Genomic DNA, 18,241 nt, shown 5'->3' with positions numbered 1-18,241 from the left:
CCCATCTCAAGTACTGTCAATTTTGCATTGAAAAGTTAAATGGCGCTCCTTCGCTTCCGAGCTCTGCCATGCGCCCAAACAGTAGTTTACCCCACATATGGGGTATCGGCGTACTCAGGACAAATTGTACAACAACTTTTGGGGTCCATTTTCTCCTGTTACCCTTGGTAAAATAAAACAAATTTGAACTTAAGCAATTTTTTTGTGAAAAAAAGTTAAATATTCATTTTTATTTAAACATTCCAAAAATTCCTGTGAAACACCTGAAGGGTTAATAAACTTCTTGAATGTGGTTTTGAGCACCTTGAGGGGTGCAGTTTTTAGAATGGTGTCACACTTGGTTATTTTCTATCATATAGACCCCTCAAAATGACTTCAAATGAGATGTAGTCCCTAAAAAAAATAGTGTTGTAAAAATGAGAAAGTGCGCATGCCCAGGAATCCTAGCCCCGCACTGTGTATAATGCATAACACAGTGCGGGGCAGGGATTACCGAGGTGGGTGGCCGCACTGCCCGCACAGGCGCAGTCTCCAAGCCTGGCTGGGATGTCAGACCGCCAGAGCTTACTGCGCCTGCCCCACAAAGATTTACACAGCGCAGGCGCCGGATTTGAAGAAAAAACAGCGCGGAGGGGGCGGCGCCGAAAGCCCCTGAAGATGTGAGTGACGGCAGAATACCGTTCAATCTGGGGATTGAGGACCTGCCTCCGTGGACAAAGATAGGTATTTTTGCAAAGTTTCAAAGCGCTTTATTTTAGTAATACCTGAACACAAAACTAAAAGAGCCACCTTGTTAGAATGCAGCATTACTGCTGCACAAGGTGGCTCTTTTAGTTTATAACGGCTGGAGGGGGTGACAGTGGCCCTTTAAATATAAGGGGGAGTTACCATTGTGATGTGTAATGGCTGCTCTCCTGATAACTGACACATCTGCAGCTTCCTTCTCACAGGCAGACATGGTGTAATATTATTGCAATACAGCAGAGCTCAGAGAGAAGCAAGCACGTGTTTGCATGAAGACCCATTTAGTTTCTTCTGTCTTGTGTTACATGTCTCACGCTTGTAACGCCTCCTTCATGTAAAACAAGCTCTGGAGGCAGAGTTATGTCCAGGTACCATCTGCCCTGGAGCCTGGAAGAGGTCACTTATATAAAGTGATAAAAGAGGATTTCTCAGCATCAACACAGCTGATATGAGATACACAGGGAGGACTTTCTTCAGCAGTCTATAGCCTGTATAGTCAAATTAATAGTTTAGAAAGGTCAATGTGATGACAGATTCCCTTTAAACACACTTCAAAATCCACAATAGACAAAACACAGTAGGTGCAAGCTGAAGGATTTACAATGGCCTTCACAGTCCCCTGAACTGAATATTATTGAAAATCTGTGGCTAGACCTCCAAATAGCAGAGGATGCAAGACGCCACAGGAATCTCACAGAGCTGGAAGAATGGATGAAAATCCCTCAAACAAGAATTGGAAGACTCTTAGCTGGCTACAAGAAGCATTCACAAGCTGTGATACTTGCAAAACGGAGTGCTGCCAGTTACTAACCATGCAGGGTGCCCAAACTCTTGCATTGGCCCATTTTCTATTTTGTACTTTTTAAAATGTAAAACATTACAATGTTTTTTGTCTAAAATACAAAGGTAATGTGTCATCTGTAACTTCAGGCATTTTCGAGATAATTTCATCTTCAACTTGCTTAAATGCTCACAAAAACAGTAATCATGACCAGGGGTGCCCGAGCTTTTACATGCCACTCTATATAATTAGGCCACATTCACACATTCAGTTTTTGCCAGCCAAAACCAGGATAGGAACAATCAATGAAAAGGTATAATAGAAACACATCATCACTTCTGTGTTTTAGTCATAAGACACCCGGCTTATGATCGTGGTTGAGAATGCATTGAGACCTCTCATATTGCAGCAAAAACTGGGAACCGGTTTGCTGCCTTTAATCTTGTCTAGTCACCGTACTCTAAAGATCCCATTCGCCCATGTGACCAGATTCGCCTGAATTATGTTACGATGATGCAACTGCATGGTGTTAGCTATAGCCGAGGTACCTGTTACGGCCAAAGCCGCCGTCTAACCCAAGCCTTAGGCTAGGTTCACATTGCGTTAGTGGGTGTCCGCTAACGGAATCCGTTACATGGCGCAATTGTTGCAATTAACATTATGTAACAGATCTGTTAGCGCACCCATTGACTGCAATGTGCTAACGGATCTCTAACGCATCGCTAACGTATGCCTTTTTTGGCATGTCTTGTTATTTTCGGACGGACCTCGAACGCTGTTTGCAGCGTTCAGGGTCCGTTCTTCGCTAGCGCAGATTGGGTATCTGCGCTAGCGGGATTGCCAAACGCAATCCCTTTTTGGACATTGACATTCCGTTAGCGTATCCGCTAAACGGATTGCACTAACGCAATGTGAACCTATCCTTAATTGTCCTCTCATCCTTCTCACAAATGTGCAGGTGTGGTCCCAGTCTCACCCACAACACCTTCAGCCCGCTTTCCTCGGCTCCATGAAGACTAATTGCCTGTGCTAACCTCTGATACAGAGCTCTTCCTTATCACAGGATTGTAGCATGGACCCTATTCTGACTCCATAGCTAAGCTGCAAATGTGGGACACTTGAGACACCAGTTTCTAAGCTACCTCAGTATAAAACCAGTACTCACATGTAGATATATCATTAGATAGCTTGAACTCGACTGCAGGAGGCACATATGAAGATTCCAGAAGAAGGTTTATTTTGCAGCTGAATTTTTGTAGTTGTGCACACAAACAGTATGTAAAAAAGACTTTTCAGAACCAGGGCTGCAAACACATGAGCTTCTAAAGGTACCGTTACACTTAGCGATTTACCAACGATCACGACCAACGATACGACCTGGCCGTGATCGTCGGTAAGTCGTTGTGTGGTCGCTGGAGAGCTGTCACACAGACAGCTCTCCAGCGACCAACGATGCCGAAGTTCCCGGGTAACCAGGGTAAACATCGGGTTACTAAGCGCAGGGCCGCGCTTAGTAACCCGATGTTTACCCTGGTTACCATTGTAAAAGTAAAAAAAAACAAACCACTACATACTTACATTCCTGTCGCGTCCCCCAGCGTTAGCTTCCCTGCACTGTGTAAGCGCTGGCCGGAAAGCAGAGTGGTGACGTCACCGCTGTGCTCTGCTTTACTGCCGGCTGGCGCTGACACTGGGGGACGCAGGGAAGCTGACGCTGAAGGATGTGACAGGAATGTAAGTATGTAGTGTTTTTTTTTTTAACTTTTATAATGGTAACCAGGGTGAACATCGGGTTACTAAGCGCGGCCCTGCGCTTAGTAACCCGATGTTTACCCTGGTTACCAGTGAAGACATCGCTGGATCGGCGTCACACACGCCGATTCAGCGATGTCAGCGGGTGATCCAGCGACGAAATAAAGTTCTGATCATTCCCCAGCGACCAACGATCTCCCAGCAGGGGCCTGATCGTTGGTCGCTGTCACACATAACGATTTAGTTAACGATATCGTTGCTACGTCATAAAAAGCAACAATATCGTTAATGATATCGTTATGTGTGACGGTACCTTAAGATGTCTGATAGACAGTGATTGATAAAGAAGGGAGTGTTTACTGACATAAGAGCTGTATCAGAGAGAGAGCGGGAGAGAGGAAGAACAAACTTCTAATGAGAGCAAACCTTATTGCATAGTAATGAAACAGCACAATATAACAACACAATGATAATATAATCCCAAATCATGGTCATTGGTGGTCCCTAAGTTTTACCTTCCTATGATCATACATTTATAATCTCATTTTATAATCTTTAGTGCCAGCTTCTGATATCTGACATTTGTATTCCAAGTATGGACCAGCTGTGGTTCTCCTGATCTGAATTCGACAGTCTCTATGTGGATAATGCTGTTGCGTTCGGGTACGAGTGTCCATACACACCATGTCGATGGTTATGGTACAGAATTTAAAACATGGCAGATTGGACCTCATGATGTTTTCTAGCACTTTTCCAAACTATTAGCTCCGTCAACACGTTTTCTCAGTAAAAGTGGCACGGTGGACATTTAAATATGGCATTTAACCGGAGCCCAGTAATTTCAGTGTTTGTATGGCAGAAAGCTGATGTGCACCGATACATCTGCCCTTATGCTGATAAATTCACTGTGATCTGTTCAGTGAATCATCCGTGTATTTATTTCATAGATTTCCCTCGGGAAACAAATGGCTTCTTGGGTCACTAAGCTGTCCATTCACATTACTAGAGTCCTCGCAGGGGTCAGAAGATACAGTGGGTTAACATGAGCAGACCTGCTACTGAGATATCAAGGGAGGAGATGTAGCCTTGGGATGCTTCTCCCTCTCACAAGACTTGGCCTTGGTCTGTAACTCTTCTGGTTTCTTGTAGACGTCCTTGGGAACGAATTGCTGCTTGAACTTTTCCTATTTTGCTTTAATAAATTGCAGATCAGATGCAATAGGAATGTGAAAAGAAAATACCCAAGTTCCAGTGACTGTCCCAGAATCTGCGGCAATTCTCTTCAGGATTGTCACTCTTTTATCTTGTAGGATAATGTTATTCCCAGCAAAAAAGCGCTGGTAACTGGAGCAACTGGTCTCCTCGGACGAAGTGTTTACAGAGAGTTCAAGGCCGCCAACTGGCACATAGTGGGCTGCAGTTACACCCGGGTGCGCCCTAAGCATGAGATGCTTAATCTGCTGGACTCCTCTGCAGTGAAGGAATTGGTAGAAGACTTTAAGGTAAAATATCAGGTGACCTTTAGATTTCATGGGAAGTGTGTTTTAAAGGGGTTTTCCCACGAACAACGTACATTTTAATCGATAGATTGTGGAACTTTTTATTATTCCAAGATCTACGGTATGTGTTTAAAAAAAAAAGTTCCTGTGCTGAGATAATCTTATACATGTGTCCCTGCTGTGTAATGTCTGTGTGTGACCGTACAGTAACATGGTCTTATACCACAGCTCCTGGGCAGGGGAGGAAGCAAAAGACTATACAGATAGGACAGTATGATGGGATCACAAATGGCTCTCTGTGAGGTAAAACATTTCACTGCTTGTTTTTAAGCAATTTTTTTACCTCACAGAATCGGCTGTGATCCCGTGCTGTCCTGTCTGTATACTCGTTTGCTTCCCCCCACCCAGGGGATGTGATGTTCCTGTACGGTCAAACACAGCCATTACACAGTACACAGCAGGGGCACATTTATAAAAATTATCTCAGCACAGGGACATTTTTTTTAAAACCCATCCAATTTTGGAAATTATTAATATTTAAAGATCTATTTAATAAAATGTTGTTTCAATTTAACTTTGTTCTTTGGAAAGCCCCTTTAAGGTAACAACAGACAACCATGCGAAAAACTGCCAATGATAATGATTACCTCAAAAACAGACTAGTATGAACTGATATAAAGAAAAGCCCTACACTTTGTCCTACCTAGAGCACGTAGGGTGGCACCCTAAGGTCAAGCGCAAAATGGCACCCCCGCCCAACAATGGCTATCCTTATTAAACCCTATAGTTAATACCCAAAGATAGTAAGGACATTCTGCATATAGCTATCACAGCTATGACAAGAGAGCACCAGTATAAACCAGAAAAGATGCTGTATGCTGGAATAACCAAGTAAAAAAGAAAGGTACCCAAAAAGGTAACTATAAGTCACCCAATATATAGTGATGAGTGAGTGTACTTGTTGCTTGGGTTTTCCCGAGCACGCTCGGATGACCTCTGAGTATTTATCAATCAAATGACTTGTTTATGACTGCTCGGAGATTTAGTTTTCATCGTGGCAGCTGAATGATTTACAGCTACTAGCCAGCTTGATTACATGTGGGGATTCCATAGCAACCAGGCAACCCCCACATGTACTCAGCTTGGCTAATAGCTGTAAATCATTCGGCTGCCGCAATGAAAACTAAATCTCTGAGCAGTCATAAATACTCAGAGGTCATCCGAGCGTGCTCGGGAAAACCCGAGCAACGAGTACACTCGCTCATCACTACCTATATAATGGATAAACCACTTTGAGGAACATCATGTGGACTGATGAGTATCTTATGACACATGTTGATTTTTCTGGTTAATTTATTTTGAAGGAACTTTTATAACCTTTTTAATATGCTGACCTTGGTGCAAGATGGGCAAATGTGATGTAGCTATGAGTATTTGGTATGTTTATTTTTTTGATACCCCGCTGTGTTTATAGATCTATATTGACAATGGTGGTTTATTGATAAGTATACAGGTGGTTTATCTATTTATTATCATATATTATGTTGGGTGACCTATGGTTGTTACCTTGTTGGGTACCTTTCTTTCCTACTTGGTTTTCCTTGCATACTGCATATTTCGTGGTTAAGGCCACGTTCACCTGTTCAGTATTTGGTCAGTATTTTACCTCAGTATTTGTAAGCCAAAACCAGGAGTGGGTGTTAAATCCAGAAGTGGTGACGTGTTTCTCTGATTGTTCTTGTTCGTCACCTGGTTTTGACTTGCATATACTGAGGTAAAAAAACAACTCATCAAATACTCAACATGTGAATGTGGCCGTATACTGAGTCTGGTCATAGTTGTGATAGCTATATGCCGAATTCCCCTAATATCTTTGGGTATTAATCATAGGGTTTAATAGGTTAGCCATCGTTGATCGGGGGTGCCATTTTGCGCTTGTACCTAGGATGCCAGCCTACGCGGCCAAGGTAGGATAAAACGTAGGACTGTCCTCTATATCAGTGTACAGTAGTCTGTTTTTGAGGCAATCGTTACTATTAACAGTTTTTCACATAGTTGGGTATTGTTACCTTGTTGTTGATTTCTAACAGTTTTTAATTTATGGTGGTTTGTTTTGAGGTTGTAATTTTAATATACCTAATAAATTATGTTTTTAGGGGATATTTTTTCTTGTTGGCCATTAATCCTCATACTGAATCTCGTTTTGTAAACCATTTTGAAGTGTGTTAAGGATCATGATCATCTCTGTAGACAATGTCGAACGACAGAACCTCATTTTATAGTTCAAATATATTTGCCTTTTATAGCTACGCCATATTCCACATCGCTCTACAGACATGATCACCGTCCCCACTGGGGTGCACAATCTAAATATCCAGATTTATGTGCTTTTAAAACACTTCTAGCAGATCTGTCCGATTGACTGCCATACGCATATAATGTCAGGTTCATCATACGCTACACACACTGCTTGTTGGAGTAGTTCTCGGCTCTCACTGTCATTTAAAGGGAACCTGAAAATGGTATCTGATCTGTAGGTAGGATGTCAGAGAGCCTGAAGAGCTGATCAGGTTGTTCTACATTTTAGTGGGAAAAGTTTGTGAAACTTGTATTTTTTGCATTGATATTCCGGGTGTTTATATAGGAGTCCAGTAAGCGGTCCTACTCCGTGATTGACAGTCTTCCCTGTATGACTGTGCATGCCATGATAGCTGTCACTTACTGAGTAGGACCTCCCGCTGGACTGATAGATATATACACACACACTAGGAGTTTTAATGAATAAAATGCAAGTTCTGCTGATATTTTTCCACCAAATCTATATACAGTACCATTCTGCTCAGCTTCAGTGCTGTCCACACATTGAACTAGGTCTACAATATTACAGGTTCCCTTAACACAATTTAACTTTGTTTGAACAGTAATTCAGTGCTGAGGGGTTCAGCAGGCTTGGGCTTCATCAATGTTCATCTCATCTCTCCTGACCCCCAGCACTGTGGTTGACAGCCAAGACTTTCCTAGAGTTTACCATGTTCACCCATAGACTTAATGTGCACATATGCAGAGTTACCTCTTAGCGAGCTTGCTTATTGCAACAGATTGTGTTATAAATGGTTTTTGTGCCCTGAAGTGCGGCTGGGAGATGGACCTTTTTACACTGCCGAGCTATGGAGCCCGCCGCTTCTATTGAGCATGTACAAGACCATCAGCGGAAGGACAGAGAGATGAGCTTTGAAGCTTGTCCTTGGAGCGGTGGGTGCAGATAGTTTACAGCATGGGTGCTCTTGGATTTAGAAGGTTTGGCCAGGTATAGCTGCACTCCTAAATGCTGAGTGTTCAGAAAAGCACTCCTTTTGGAATGGATTTATAAGCGAAGTATACCACCGTCATCAGGGCCAGGGGATCTATTTCTTGATTTATAAAGAATATATTGTTAGATCTGGTGATAGATCCTCTTCATGATATATATTATATATCTTCTATTACTTAGGCCTTTGTAGTTTAATGCAGAAATGGTGCTTTAAAAAAACTGGTTTATTGCAAAATGTGCACATGGCCGCAGTCATCCTTTTCACACAGTGTACCTGATTTGATGACTGCTGTACATGCCTGTATTTTAAGAAAGTATATTTTACGGAATCTAAATATATATATATTTTTTTACAGCCAGATGTGATTGTTCATTGCGCTGCTGAGAGGAGACCTGATGTAGTTGAGAACAATCCAGATTCTGCTACCATGCTAAATGTGGGGGCTTCTGAAAATATAGCTAAAGTCGCAGGTAATGTTACAGAATGCAAAGAAAAAAGAGAAAAAGCCAGCTCACCATATCCAGCAGAGCACGGAACCAAGTCCTGACACGATGCGAACCAATGGAAAAAAAAAAAACCACGATGTTCCAGCTCCAAAAGGTAAAATAAACAAACTTTATTGGGAAAATATAAAAACATGAAAAATCATGAGCTCCATGAAGACAACACCATGACCTGCGTGAGTTTGGCTACGCGTTTCGACCGGAAAGGTCTTTGTCGAAACGCGTAGCCAAACTCACGCAGGTCATGGTGTTGTCTTCATGGAGCTCATGATTTTTCATGTTTTTTATATTTTCCCAATAAAGTTTGTTTATTTTACCTTTTGGAGCTGGAACATCGTGTTTTTTTTTTCCAATGTTACAGAATCCTAACATGTTGTAAATCCTTTTTTTTTCTGTGTTCTAAAATTCTCTGAAATTGGTGTATAAAAAAATGGGTAAATCTTATCTCATACGAGGTGGACACGACATGTTACCCCTTTAATGCAGTCTGTTTATAATAGAAATTGTCAAGATAAACTTTAAAGGGGTGGTCGGGTCTAAAGCTACAAGTCTGCATTCACTTTGTGACTGCAGACTTGTGAATCCTCATATCGCATGCACTGCACGCTGTGACAATTTTCTGGTGTCGGGAACAAACAGTCATTTGACTGCAAGAATGCCATGTGCATACTCCTGGCCACATTCCAACTAGTTGGTCGCAGTCCCGCTCAGTGCAAACATATTGAGCGAGGACGGAAACAGTCTAGTCGGAATGTGGCTGGGAGTATTCAAATGGCCGTCACTCCTGATGTCTGTGCAGTGCACGCATTGTGAGGATTAACAAGCTTGCAGTCATGTTTTGACTGCATACTTGTAGCTTTAGACCAGAAAACAAACTTGTGGTGTTCTAGCCACAGACAGCACTCATTACCCCTCATTCCACAAGAAAGCATGCCCTTTATACTATTAGGCCTACCTGAAACATACTTTCTGCCCCTTTTCCAATGCCTGAGCATATACTGGCATGGCTGTATTGCTTTTTGTTCTGTATCTAGAGTGTAAGTCTTCAGGTAGTGTGGAAGCCACATGTCTGCTAATAAAGCTGGGTTCACATCACATTGTAGCCACATGCCGTGGCTTCTGTCTGAAGCCGTGAAAACCAGGATTCAGGTGTATCTGCCAGCCGAGTCATTGACTTTAATGAAGCAGACGGAGTCACTTTGTGCTCTATGACCTCCATTGACAGTGACTGCCTTTTTTCATCCACATTTTTGTACGCGCCTGTTAAAAGCAGACCGTGTCAAAAATGAGTTCAGAGAAAACATAAAGTGATTCTGACTACTTCATTAAGGCTACCCTTGAACCCCGTTTTTCAGAGCTGCAGACTAAAGCCACGATGGAGCCACTAATGAGCGGCTAAAACGTCGTAGGAACTTGGCTAAAGTGGTCAAGGTTCACAATTTCATACGAGCCGTCCATGGGCAATTCACTAAAGGGTAGTGATGATCACAATGAAATGGCTATCTATGCCGAGACTGGTTTACCCCTCCATCAGGAAACATTATCAACCATCTGCCCAATGAGAGAACGACCAGTAAATGGCAATGTGGTCATCACTCCTCATCCATTTACTAGTGTGGAAAATGACCCAGCTGAAATTCTACTTCCATTTTAATGTTCATTGAAATTATGTTATTGAAGCCGATTATCACTACTAAAATCTGAAAGATTAAAATAATGTGAACCTCAAAATGTATCTACAGGCACCATTTGTTCTATCGACCAGGGAGGGGGGGATTGGTCATAAACAATAGTGGCAGGGTCATAACGCTTTACGTATCTTTGTAATTCTCTATTGTAGTCTTGTCAGTATTGTCCAAATAGCGTATATTTTGATTCTTCAGATTTCTTTTAATTCAATTCTGTTCTGAAAATCCATGCAAAAATCTAGTGCAATGTATGTAAATGAATGTCGCTTACATAGCTTAGCCAAGCAAACAAGGTGTTGAGTTTTACTTTTCTTCCATCTATAGCTGGCACTGGAGCATTCCTGATCTACATTAGCACAGATTATGTATTTGATGGAAGTAGCCCCCCATACAGAGAAGACTCTGAGCCCAATCCTTTGAATACCTATGGTAAATCCAAGCTAGAAGGAGAACGAGTTGTGCTACAGAACAATGATGGTAAGACATTGATCTTTTCCTGGAATAACCTTTGATGGAAAACATTAAGCAAGGTTTTCTACTGTCCTTTTGATGGGCAGGTGCTGCCGTGCTCAGAGTTCCTGTTCTGTATGGAGATGTGGAGAAGATTGAGGAGAGTGCAGTCACGGTTATGTTTGACAAGGTGCAGCACAGCAACAAATCGGCCGACATTGACCACTGGCAACAGAGGTTTCCCACCTATGTAAAGGATGTGGCCAGCGTATGTGTACAGATGTCAGAAAGGAAACTTCAGGTAATAGTCCCAATAGAAGTGCAATATTCTGCTGCATAAATCCCTACCTCTACCTATACATAGCATGTAGAGTTTATCCAGAAAATGGAATTCTTGATATGAACAATGAGCGAAAAATATCTACATATTAGCTTTTACTGTTTTTCAAGTTAAATGCTTTTACTCCATCCTCTGCCTTTCACGCGTGTCCAAATATTCTTCCAAACCCTTCTTCTCCACCGAGCTTGCAGTGTCTGTATAAAGATGTCATCTGGTACTAAATGCTGTTTTGAAGGGACCTATTATGAATCGTAGATTGTCATCTACTGTTTATAGAGTTTAGTTGGTTTTTTTTTTTTCACTGTAATCCAGTCTGTGATGGTAATGAGACTGCTGAAAAGTCTTCAGTACAGAACAGGAAGTGTGAGTGTTCAGTATTATACCGAAAAAATAGATCTTTGCATTGTGTTAGCTAGTAGATAAGACTATTAAATTTTAATATTTTTCTTAGTGGTTGATACCTTTTAATGGCTAACTGAAAAGATGGTAACGAATTGCGAGCTTTCGAGACTACTCAGGTCTCTTCATCAGGCGCAGCATAACACAAAATATGAAGAGTCACATATTTATACAGCACAGGACACTGTAAAGGTACCGTCACATTTAGCGACGCTGCAGCGATCTAGACAACGATTCCGATCGCTGCAGCGTCGCTGTGTGGTCGCTGGAGAGCTGTCACACAGACAGCTCTCCAGCGACCAATTATGCGAAGTCCCCTGGTAACCAGGGTAAACATCGGGTTACTAAGCGCAGAGCCGCGCTTAGTAACCCGATGTTTACCCTGGTTACCAGCGTAAACGTAAAAAAAACCAAACACTACATACTTAGATTCCGGTGTCTGTCCCCCGGCGCTGTGCTTATCTGCACTGACTGTGAGCGCCAGCCGGAAAGCACAGCGGTGACGTCACCGCTGTGCTCTGCTTTCCGGCCGGCGCTCACAGTGCAGAGAAGCACAGCGCCGGGGGACAGACACCGGAATCTAAGTATGTAGTGTTTTTTTTTTTTTTAAGTTTACGCTGGTAACCAGGGTAAACATCGGGTTACTAAGCGTGGCCCTGCGCTTAGTAACCCGATGTTTAACATGGTTATCAGTGAAGACATCGCTGAATCGGCGTCACACACGCCGATTCAGCGATGTCTGCGGGAGTCCAGCGACGAAATAAAGTTCTGGACTTTCTGCTCCGACCAACGATGGCACAGCAGGGGCCTGATCGCTGCTGCCTGTCAAACTCAACGATATCGCTAGCCAGGACGCTACAACGTCACGGATCGCTAGCAATATCGTTCAGTGTGACGGTACCTTAATAATGCAGTAATAATGCAATAGATAAGACAAGTGACGTGAATCAGAACTATCAATGAGGGAAGGGGAGAAACAGTGGTGGCAGTAAATATTGAAGCAGTTCAGAGATAAGGGTGCAAAAGTTTTATTGTCCTCTGATCTGAAGTCTGGCCCAGGGTTGTGATGCCCCCAGAGGGTCTGAGGAGCACATTCCTTAATTGTTGTAATGTTCCATAAAAAATTATATTGTGCTACCGTGTTAGCCAGGAAAATTGATGTAAATACTATTATTACAAAAGTATTCTAGGAGTGATACCTTTATTGGCTAACCAGAAAAAATACATTTTTTAAAGCTTCCAGAGCGTAGAGGATCCTTCTTCAGGCTAGTTTACAAATGAATGACTAAGATAAGAGCTTGTAAGAGCTATTACAGCAGGACATGTGTTCATGAGGTCAAAGGGGTGATGCCTCATAAAGATAAGCAAAGGAAATCCAAATCATGTTTTTTCTAAATGGAGAGGCGGTGGGAAGGTTCCCTTAGTTATCAGGAGTCCATCTGGTGGAGGTATGAATTGTGTCCATGAAGTGAGTCATACATCCAGGTGTTAAATTGAGTCCTAGTGTCAAAGTATTGAACATCTTCATTAGTTTGAATTCCCAAATTTTTCTCTCCTCCCTTAAATGACCTTTTAGTACTAAGACTCTTAAAACTGTTATCCGTGTCCAGGTCCAGAGAAATGTTTTCCCATAGGCGTGTCCAGTTTATTCCTGCTTGTCTGTCTGTGTAGATTTATCCTTGTTTGTAGTTTTTGCATGGTTTCCCCAATATAGACACCTCCAGGTGAACCACATTAGAGGATGAACATGAAAGAAATAAATGATCTTATAGTCCTGATTTGTGTTTTGTATGCAGACTGTATTTGTTGGTGATATGTAGGTGCAAGTTTTGCATTTTTTTTTATTGTTGTGTGGGAATGTGCCCCTCACTGATGGTGATGAGAGGACACTTTTGATAAGAAGATTCCTTAAGTTAGGGGGCTGTTTGTATGAGAGAAGTAGTAGTTCAGGGAATATTTATTTAAGTCTGTGGTTACTGGAATATCGGTTGGAGATCAGCACCAATTTTTTCCTTAGGGTGCTCATGTGGGTGTTGTATGTAACCACAAGAGGCATCCTGTTGTTTTCCTCCCTGTGTCTTTTATCCAGGAGGCTGCTTTTTGGTTCTTCTTTTTTTGGAGGCTAAAACACAGAAATGGGGTGGGTCTAATAAAGGTTTTAGTTTGCGTGCAGTTGTCCTTAGCACTTCCAGATTTGCATTGTAGGTGACTACTAGAGATTCCCAGATGTTCTCTTCTTCAGTTTTTGTAATGTAGGAGATGATTCCTTAAAGGGAACCTGTCACCCCCAAAATTGAAGGTGAGCTAAGCCCACCGGCATCAGGGGCTTATCTACAGCATTCTGTAATGCTGTAGCTAAGCCCCCGATGTATCCTGAAAGATGAGAAAAAGAGGTTGCAGCAGGCTCGCTTTCTAGGTGTTATGTGTAACACCAATCTATTCTTCACCTTCCATATACAATTTCTTGCCGCTTACACCTAAGGAGCATCTCTAGAATCCGCCCCTTTCTCACCATGGAAACATCAAAAACCCTCACTGTTCTCCTGATCCACTCTCACCTTGACTATTGTAACGCTCCATTCATTGGCCTCCCCCTCACTCGACTTTCCCCTCTCCAGTCCATCCTTAATGCAGCAGCCATGGTCATCTATCTGGCTAATCGGTACTCGGACGTGTCCGCTCTTTGCCAAGACACCAAGACTTCTCACGAGTTGCACCAATCCTCTGGCATGCTCTACCCCAGGAAATCAGGACTAACCACAACTAATACAGTTTTAGGCTCCCTAAAAACACACTTCTTTAGAGCGGCCTATCACATTCCCTATTCAAAATCATTTTATATATAGCCCATTCACTTTCTCTGAACATAATTCCCCATGTTTTCTCTAATGTTTTAATAATTCCGTATTTGGACAATTTTTTTGATGTTGGGCAGATGGAGAGAAGACTGCAATCACCAACTGATGGAAGTCAGAACCAGTCTGACCCAGCTGGGAAGGATGCTAAATCTGAAAAAAATCGAGATTTCAACCACTGAGAATTCAGTCTTTCTAATGGTACTGTCACACTAGACGATATCGCTAGCGATCCGTGACGTTGCAGCGTCCTCGCTAGCGATATCGTCCAGTGTGACAGGCAGCAGCGATCAGGCCCCTGCTGGGAGATCGCTGGTCGGGGAAGAAAGTCCAGAACTTTATTTCGTCGCTGGACTCCCCGTAGACATCGCTGAATCGGCGTGTGTGACACCGATTCAGCGATGTCTTTGCTGGTAACCAGGGTAAACATCGGGTAACTAAGCGCAGGGCCGCGCTTAGTAACCCGATGTTTACCCTGGTTACCATCCTAAAAGTAAAAAAACAAACAGTACATACTTACCTACAGCCGTCTGTCCTCCAGCGCTGTGCTCTGCTCTCCTCCTGCTCTGGCTGTGAGCGTCGGTCAGCCGGAAAGCAGAGCGGTGACGTCACCGCTCTGCTTTCTGGCTGCCCGGCGCTCACAGCCAGACCAGAGAAGCAGAGCGCCGAGGACAGACAGCGGTAGGTAAGTATGTAGCGTTTGTTTTTTTACTTTTTAGGATGGTAACCAGGGTAAACATCGGGTTACTAAGCGCGCCCCTGCGCTTAGTTACCCGATGTTTACCCTGGTTACCGGGGACCTCGGGATCGTTGGTCGCTGGAGAGCTGTCTGTGTGACAGCTCTCCAGCGACCAAACAGCGACACTGCAGCGATCCGGATCGTTGTCGGTATCGCTGCAGCGTCGCTATGTGTGACGGTACCTTTAGGGTTTATCTTGGACTCAGGAAAACAGATATGTTATCTGTCAGAAGAGAAGAAGACCAAGGTCATAACCCCAGTATCCACAGCAGTTACCAGACCGGTTATAACTCTAAGGAAGGCAATGTTACTGCTGGGGACAATGACTTCCTGTATTCCTGCAGTTCAGTGGGCCCAGATACACTCCGTATACCTACAGCCTCTTAAAGGTAGAAAATAAGCTCAACGACTATATTAAGGTTCAAGTATTGGCTTTAGGAGCTTTATATAATTATAACCTAGCAGCAGATAGGTGGATACTTAGGTTTATTAAAGCATGTGGTCGATCTAGACCGATACCGGCCCCAAGAATGCCCCCTTGGGATTTAAACCTAGCCTTGGAAGCGTTTACGAGATCTCCCTTTGAGCCCTTAAACAAATTACCAATTAAAATACTCACTCAAAAGACAGCAGAATTAGTGACCCTAACATCAGCCTGTAGAGTCAGTGACTTGCAGGCTCTATCAGTCAACCACCTGTTTACCCAAATCTCGGAGATAGGGTTATGAGGCCAGACCCAGCATATCTTCCGAAAGTGGCATCTAAATTTCATAGGAGCCAAGAAATTGTTCTCCCCTACTTTTTTAGCAATCCTAGAAATGTTGAGGAACAGAGACTTCACTTGCTAGGAGTTAAATGGGTCCTGGTTCAGTATTTGGCCATATCAAAAAGGTAGAGTGAGTCCTTATTCATTTCATATCTAGGAGTTAGGAAAGGCCTCAAAATAACAAGGGGTACTATATCTAGATGGATTAGGGGCGCCACTAGCTTAGCCTACTCCGTTAGAAATGTACCAGTTCCAGAGAACTTGAAGTCTCGTTCCACCAGGGCCATGGCAACTTTCTGGGCTGAGAAGACGGAGGAGTCGATTGACAAGTTAGGTAAGGCAGTGACATGGTCCTCTCCGTCTACATTCTATAGACATTATCAACTTAATCTGTCTTCTCTTGATGATCTGTCCTTTGCGAGAACAGCGTTACAGGCGTTGATCCCTCCCTAAGGTGTTTTGGTCTATATAAATCTCTCAGGGGGTGTTGTCATGGGAGAAGGGGAAGAATCTTAAGGCCCCGTCACACATAGCGACGCTGCAGCGATACCGACAACGATCCGGATCGCTGCAGCGTCGCTGTTTGGTCGCTGGAGAGCTGTCACACAGACAGCTCTCCAGCGACCAACGATCCCGAGGTCCCCGGTAACCAGGGTAAACATCGGGTAACTAAGCGCAGGGCCGCGCTTAGTAACCCGATGTATACCCTGGTTACCATCGTTAAAGTAAAAAAAAAAAAAACGCTACATACTTACCTATCGCTGTCTGTCCTCGGTGCTCTGCTTCTCTGGTCTGGCTGTGAGCACAGCGGCCGGAAAGCAGAGCGGTGACGTCACCGCTCTGCTTTCCGGCTGCCCGGCGCTCACAGCCAGACCAGAGAAGCTGAGCGCCGAGGACAGACAGCGATAGGTAAGTATGTAGCGTTTGTTTTTTTACTTTTAGGATGGTAACCAGGGTAAACATCGGGTTACTAAGCGCGGCCCTGCGCTTAGTTACCCGATGTTTACCCTGGTTACCAGCGAAGACATCGCTGAATCGGCGTCACACACGCCGATTCAGCGATGTCAGCGGGACCTCAACGATCAAAAAATGGCCCAGGCCATTCCGACACGACCAGCGATCTCACAGCAGGGGCCTGATCGCTGGTACGTGTCACACATAGCGAGATCGCTAATGAGATCGCTGTTGCGTCACAAAACTTGTGACTCAGCAGCGATCTCGCTAGCGATCTCGCTATGTGTGACGGGGCCTTTAGTTACTTACCGATAACGGGATTTTACAGAGCCCATGAAAGCACCCTTTTATTCCCCCTCTTTTATCACTAGTTGGTGTGCACTTTTAGGGGCGTTTTAACTTAGAAATGTTGATTAGTGATGGTTGTGTTACTAACTGTCTGGAGGTCCTCTTATGCTCTGAAACCCAACTGATGCAGAGGAGAGGTACCATGGTTTTTTTATTCAGTAGGTTTTTTGTCCTTGATGGGCTGATACCCCTTCTCAGGTGGTGCCGTCATGGGCTCTGTAAAATCCTGTTACCGGTAAGAAACTAAGATTTTCAGTTAGCCATTAAAAGGTATCAACCAATGAGGAGGATCATATTTTAATATTTTACTATTATACCTTCAACTTTTTAAGTCAAGTGTTTTTGTAATATACTAATTTTGAGAATTACTTGTGTTATATATTTGGGAACCTGTGCACCGTGATTGGCTTGATTATCCTTGGTGACATTCATGAAATCTGCATAATAATTTGAAGTTTGTATTATACTGATACATCTAAGGTCAGCATAGCTACTCTCTTTCTTGCCTCTCCTACGTCCTTGTATGCACTGAATATTTTCATAAGCTGTAAAGAATCCTGAGCTAGTTTACACTTGTCACTCATCACCTAGACATAACACCTTATTACTTGTTGATTTTGGTTCCTTGATGGATATTTTTGATTGCTAGGAATACCCCTCTTGTACTTGTTGTTTCTGCTTTGCTACAAGACCTATTGTTTTGTAATTTTACTTGATGATTTATATATATTGTTTAATATACTTTTTCTGTTTTTGTGGTTCATGGCTACTCCATTGTTTCTTTTTTTTTTGTAATTAGTTGGAGTACTCCACTTTATGTCTTTCATAATTTTCTTTATGGGGGGAACGGCATGACATTGATTAAGCTTCCGACCCCATAGACTCATAATGTGCATTTTGAATATTTGGTTAATAAATTGGAGAATTGGAAAAAACACTATCAATTCAGATTTCGTGTTAAATGTATTTTTTTAAAACAAACGGTCATTTTCTGATTACATATTGCCTTTAAAATGAAAAGTTAGAATTCAGAGGGACAAAGTACGCAGTGACTGATTCCCATAAAGTACTTTAGTTTACACTAGAGGCCTGAAACCTCAAACCTCGACACT

At 43.0% G+C, this 18,241-nt stretch overlaps 1 protein-coding gene across 1 annotated transcript in view; it reads left to right on the top strand.

The window, feature by feature from the left end:
- MAT2B (methionine adenosyltransferase 2 non-catalytic beta subunit) overlaps positions 1–18,241 on the top strand; it is a 46,018-nt gene that overhangs the window by 11,408 nt on the left and 16,369 nt on the right. Inside the window, exons 2-5 of the mRNA XM_069763921.1 lie at positions 4,588–4,779; positions 8,443–8,557; positions 10,603–10,755; positions 10,836–11,029. Coding sequence (XP_069620022.1) covers positions 4,588–4,779; positions 8,443–8,557; positions 10,603–10,755; positions 10,836–11,029 — 654 coding nt within the window. The remainder of the gene's footprint in view (positions 1–4,587; positions 4,780–8,442; positions 8,558–10,602; positions 10,756–10,835; positions 11,030–18,241) is intronic.

Source organism: Ranitomeya imitator, chromosome 4, assembly GCF_032444005.1.
Source record: "Ranitomeya imitator isolate aRanImi1 chromosome 4, aRanImi1.pri, whole genome shotgun sequence".
Taxonomy (NCBI): domain Eukaryota; kingdom Metazoa; phylum Chordata; class Amphibia; order Anura; family Dendrobatidae; genus Ranitomeya; species Ranitomeya imitator.
Note: the sequence above shows the minus strand (reverse complement) of the source record. Positions and strands in the feature narration are given on the sequence as shown.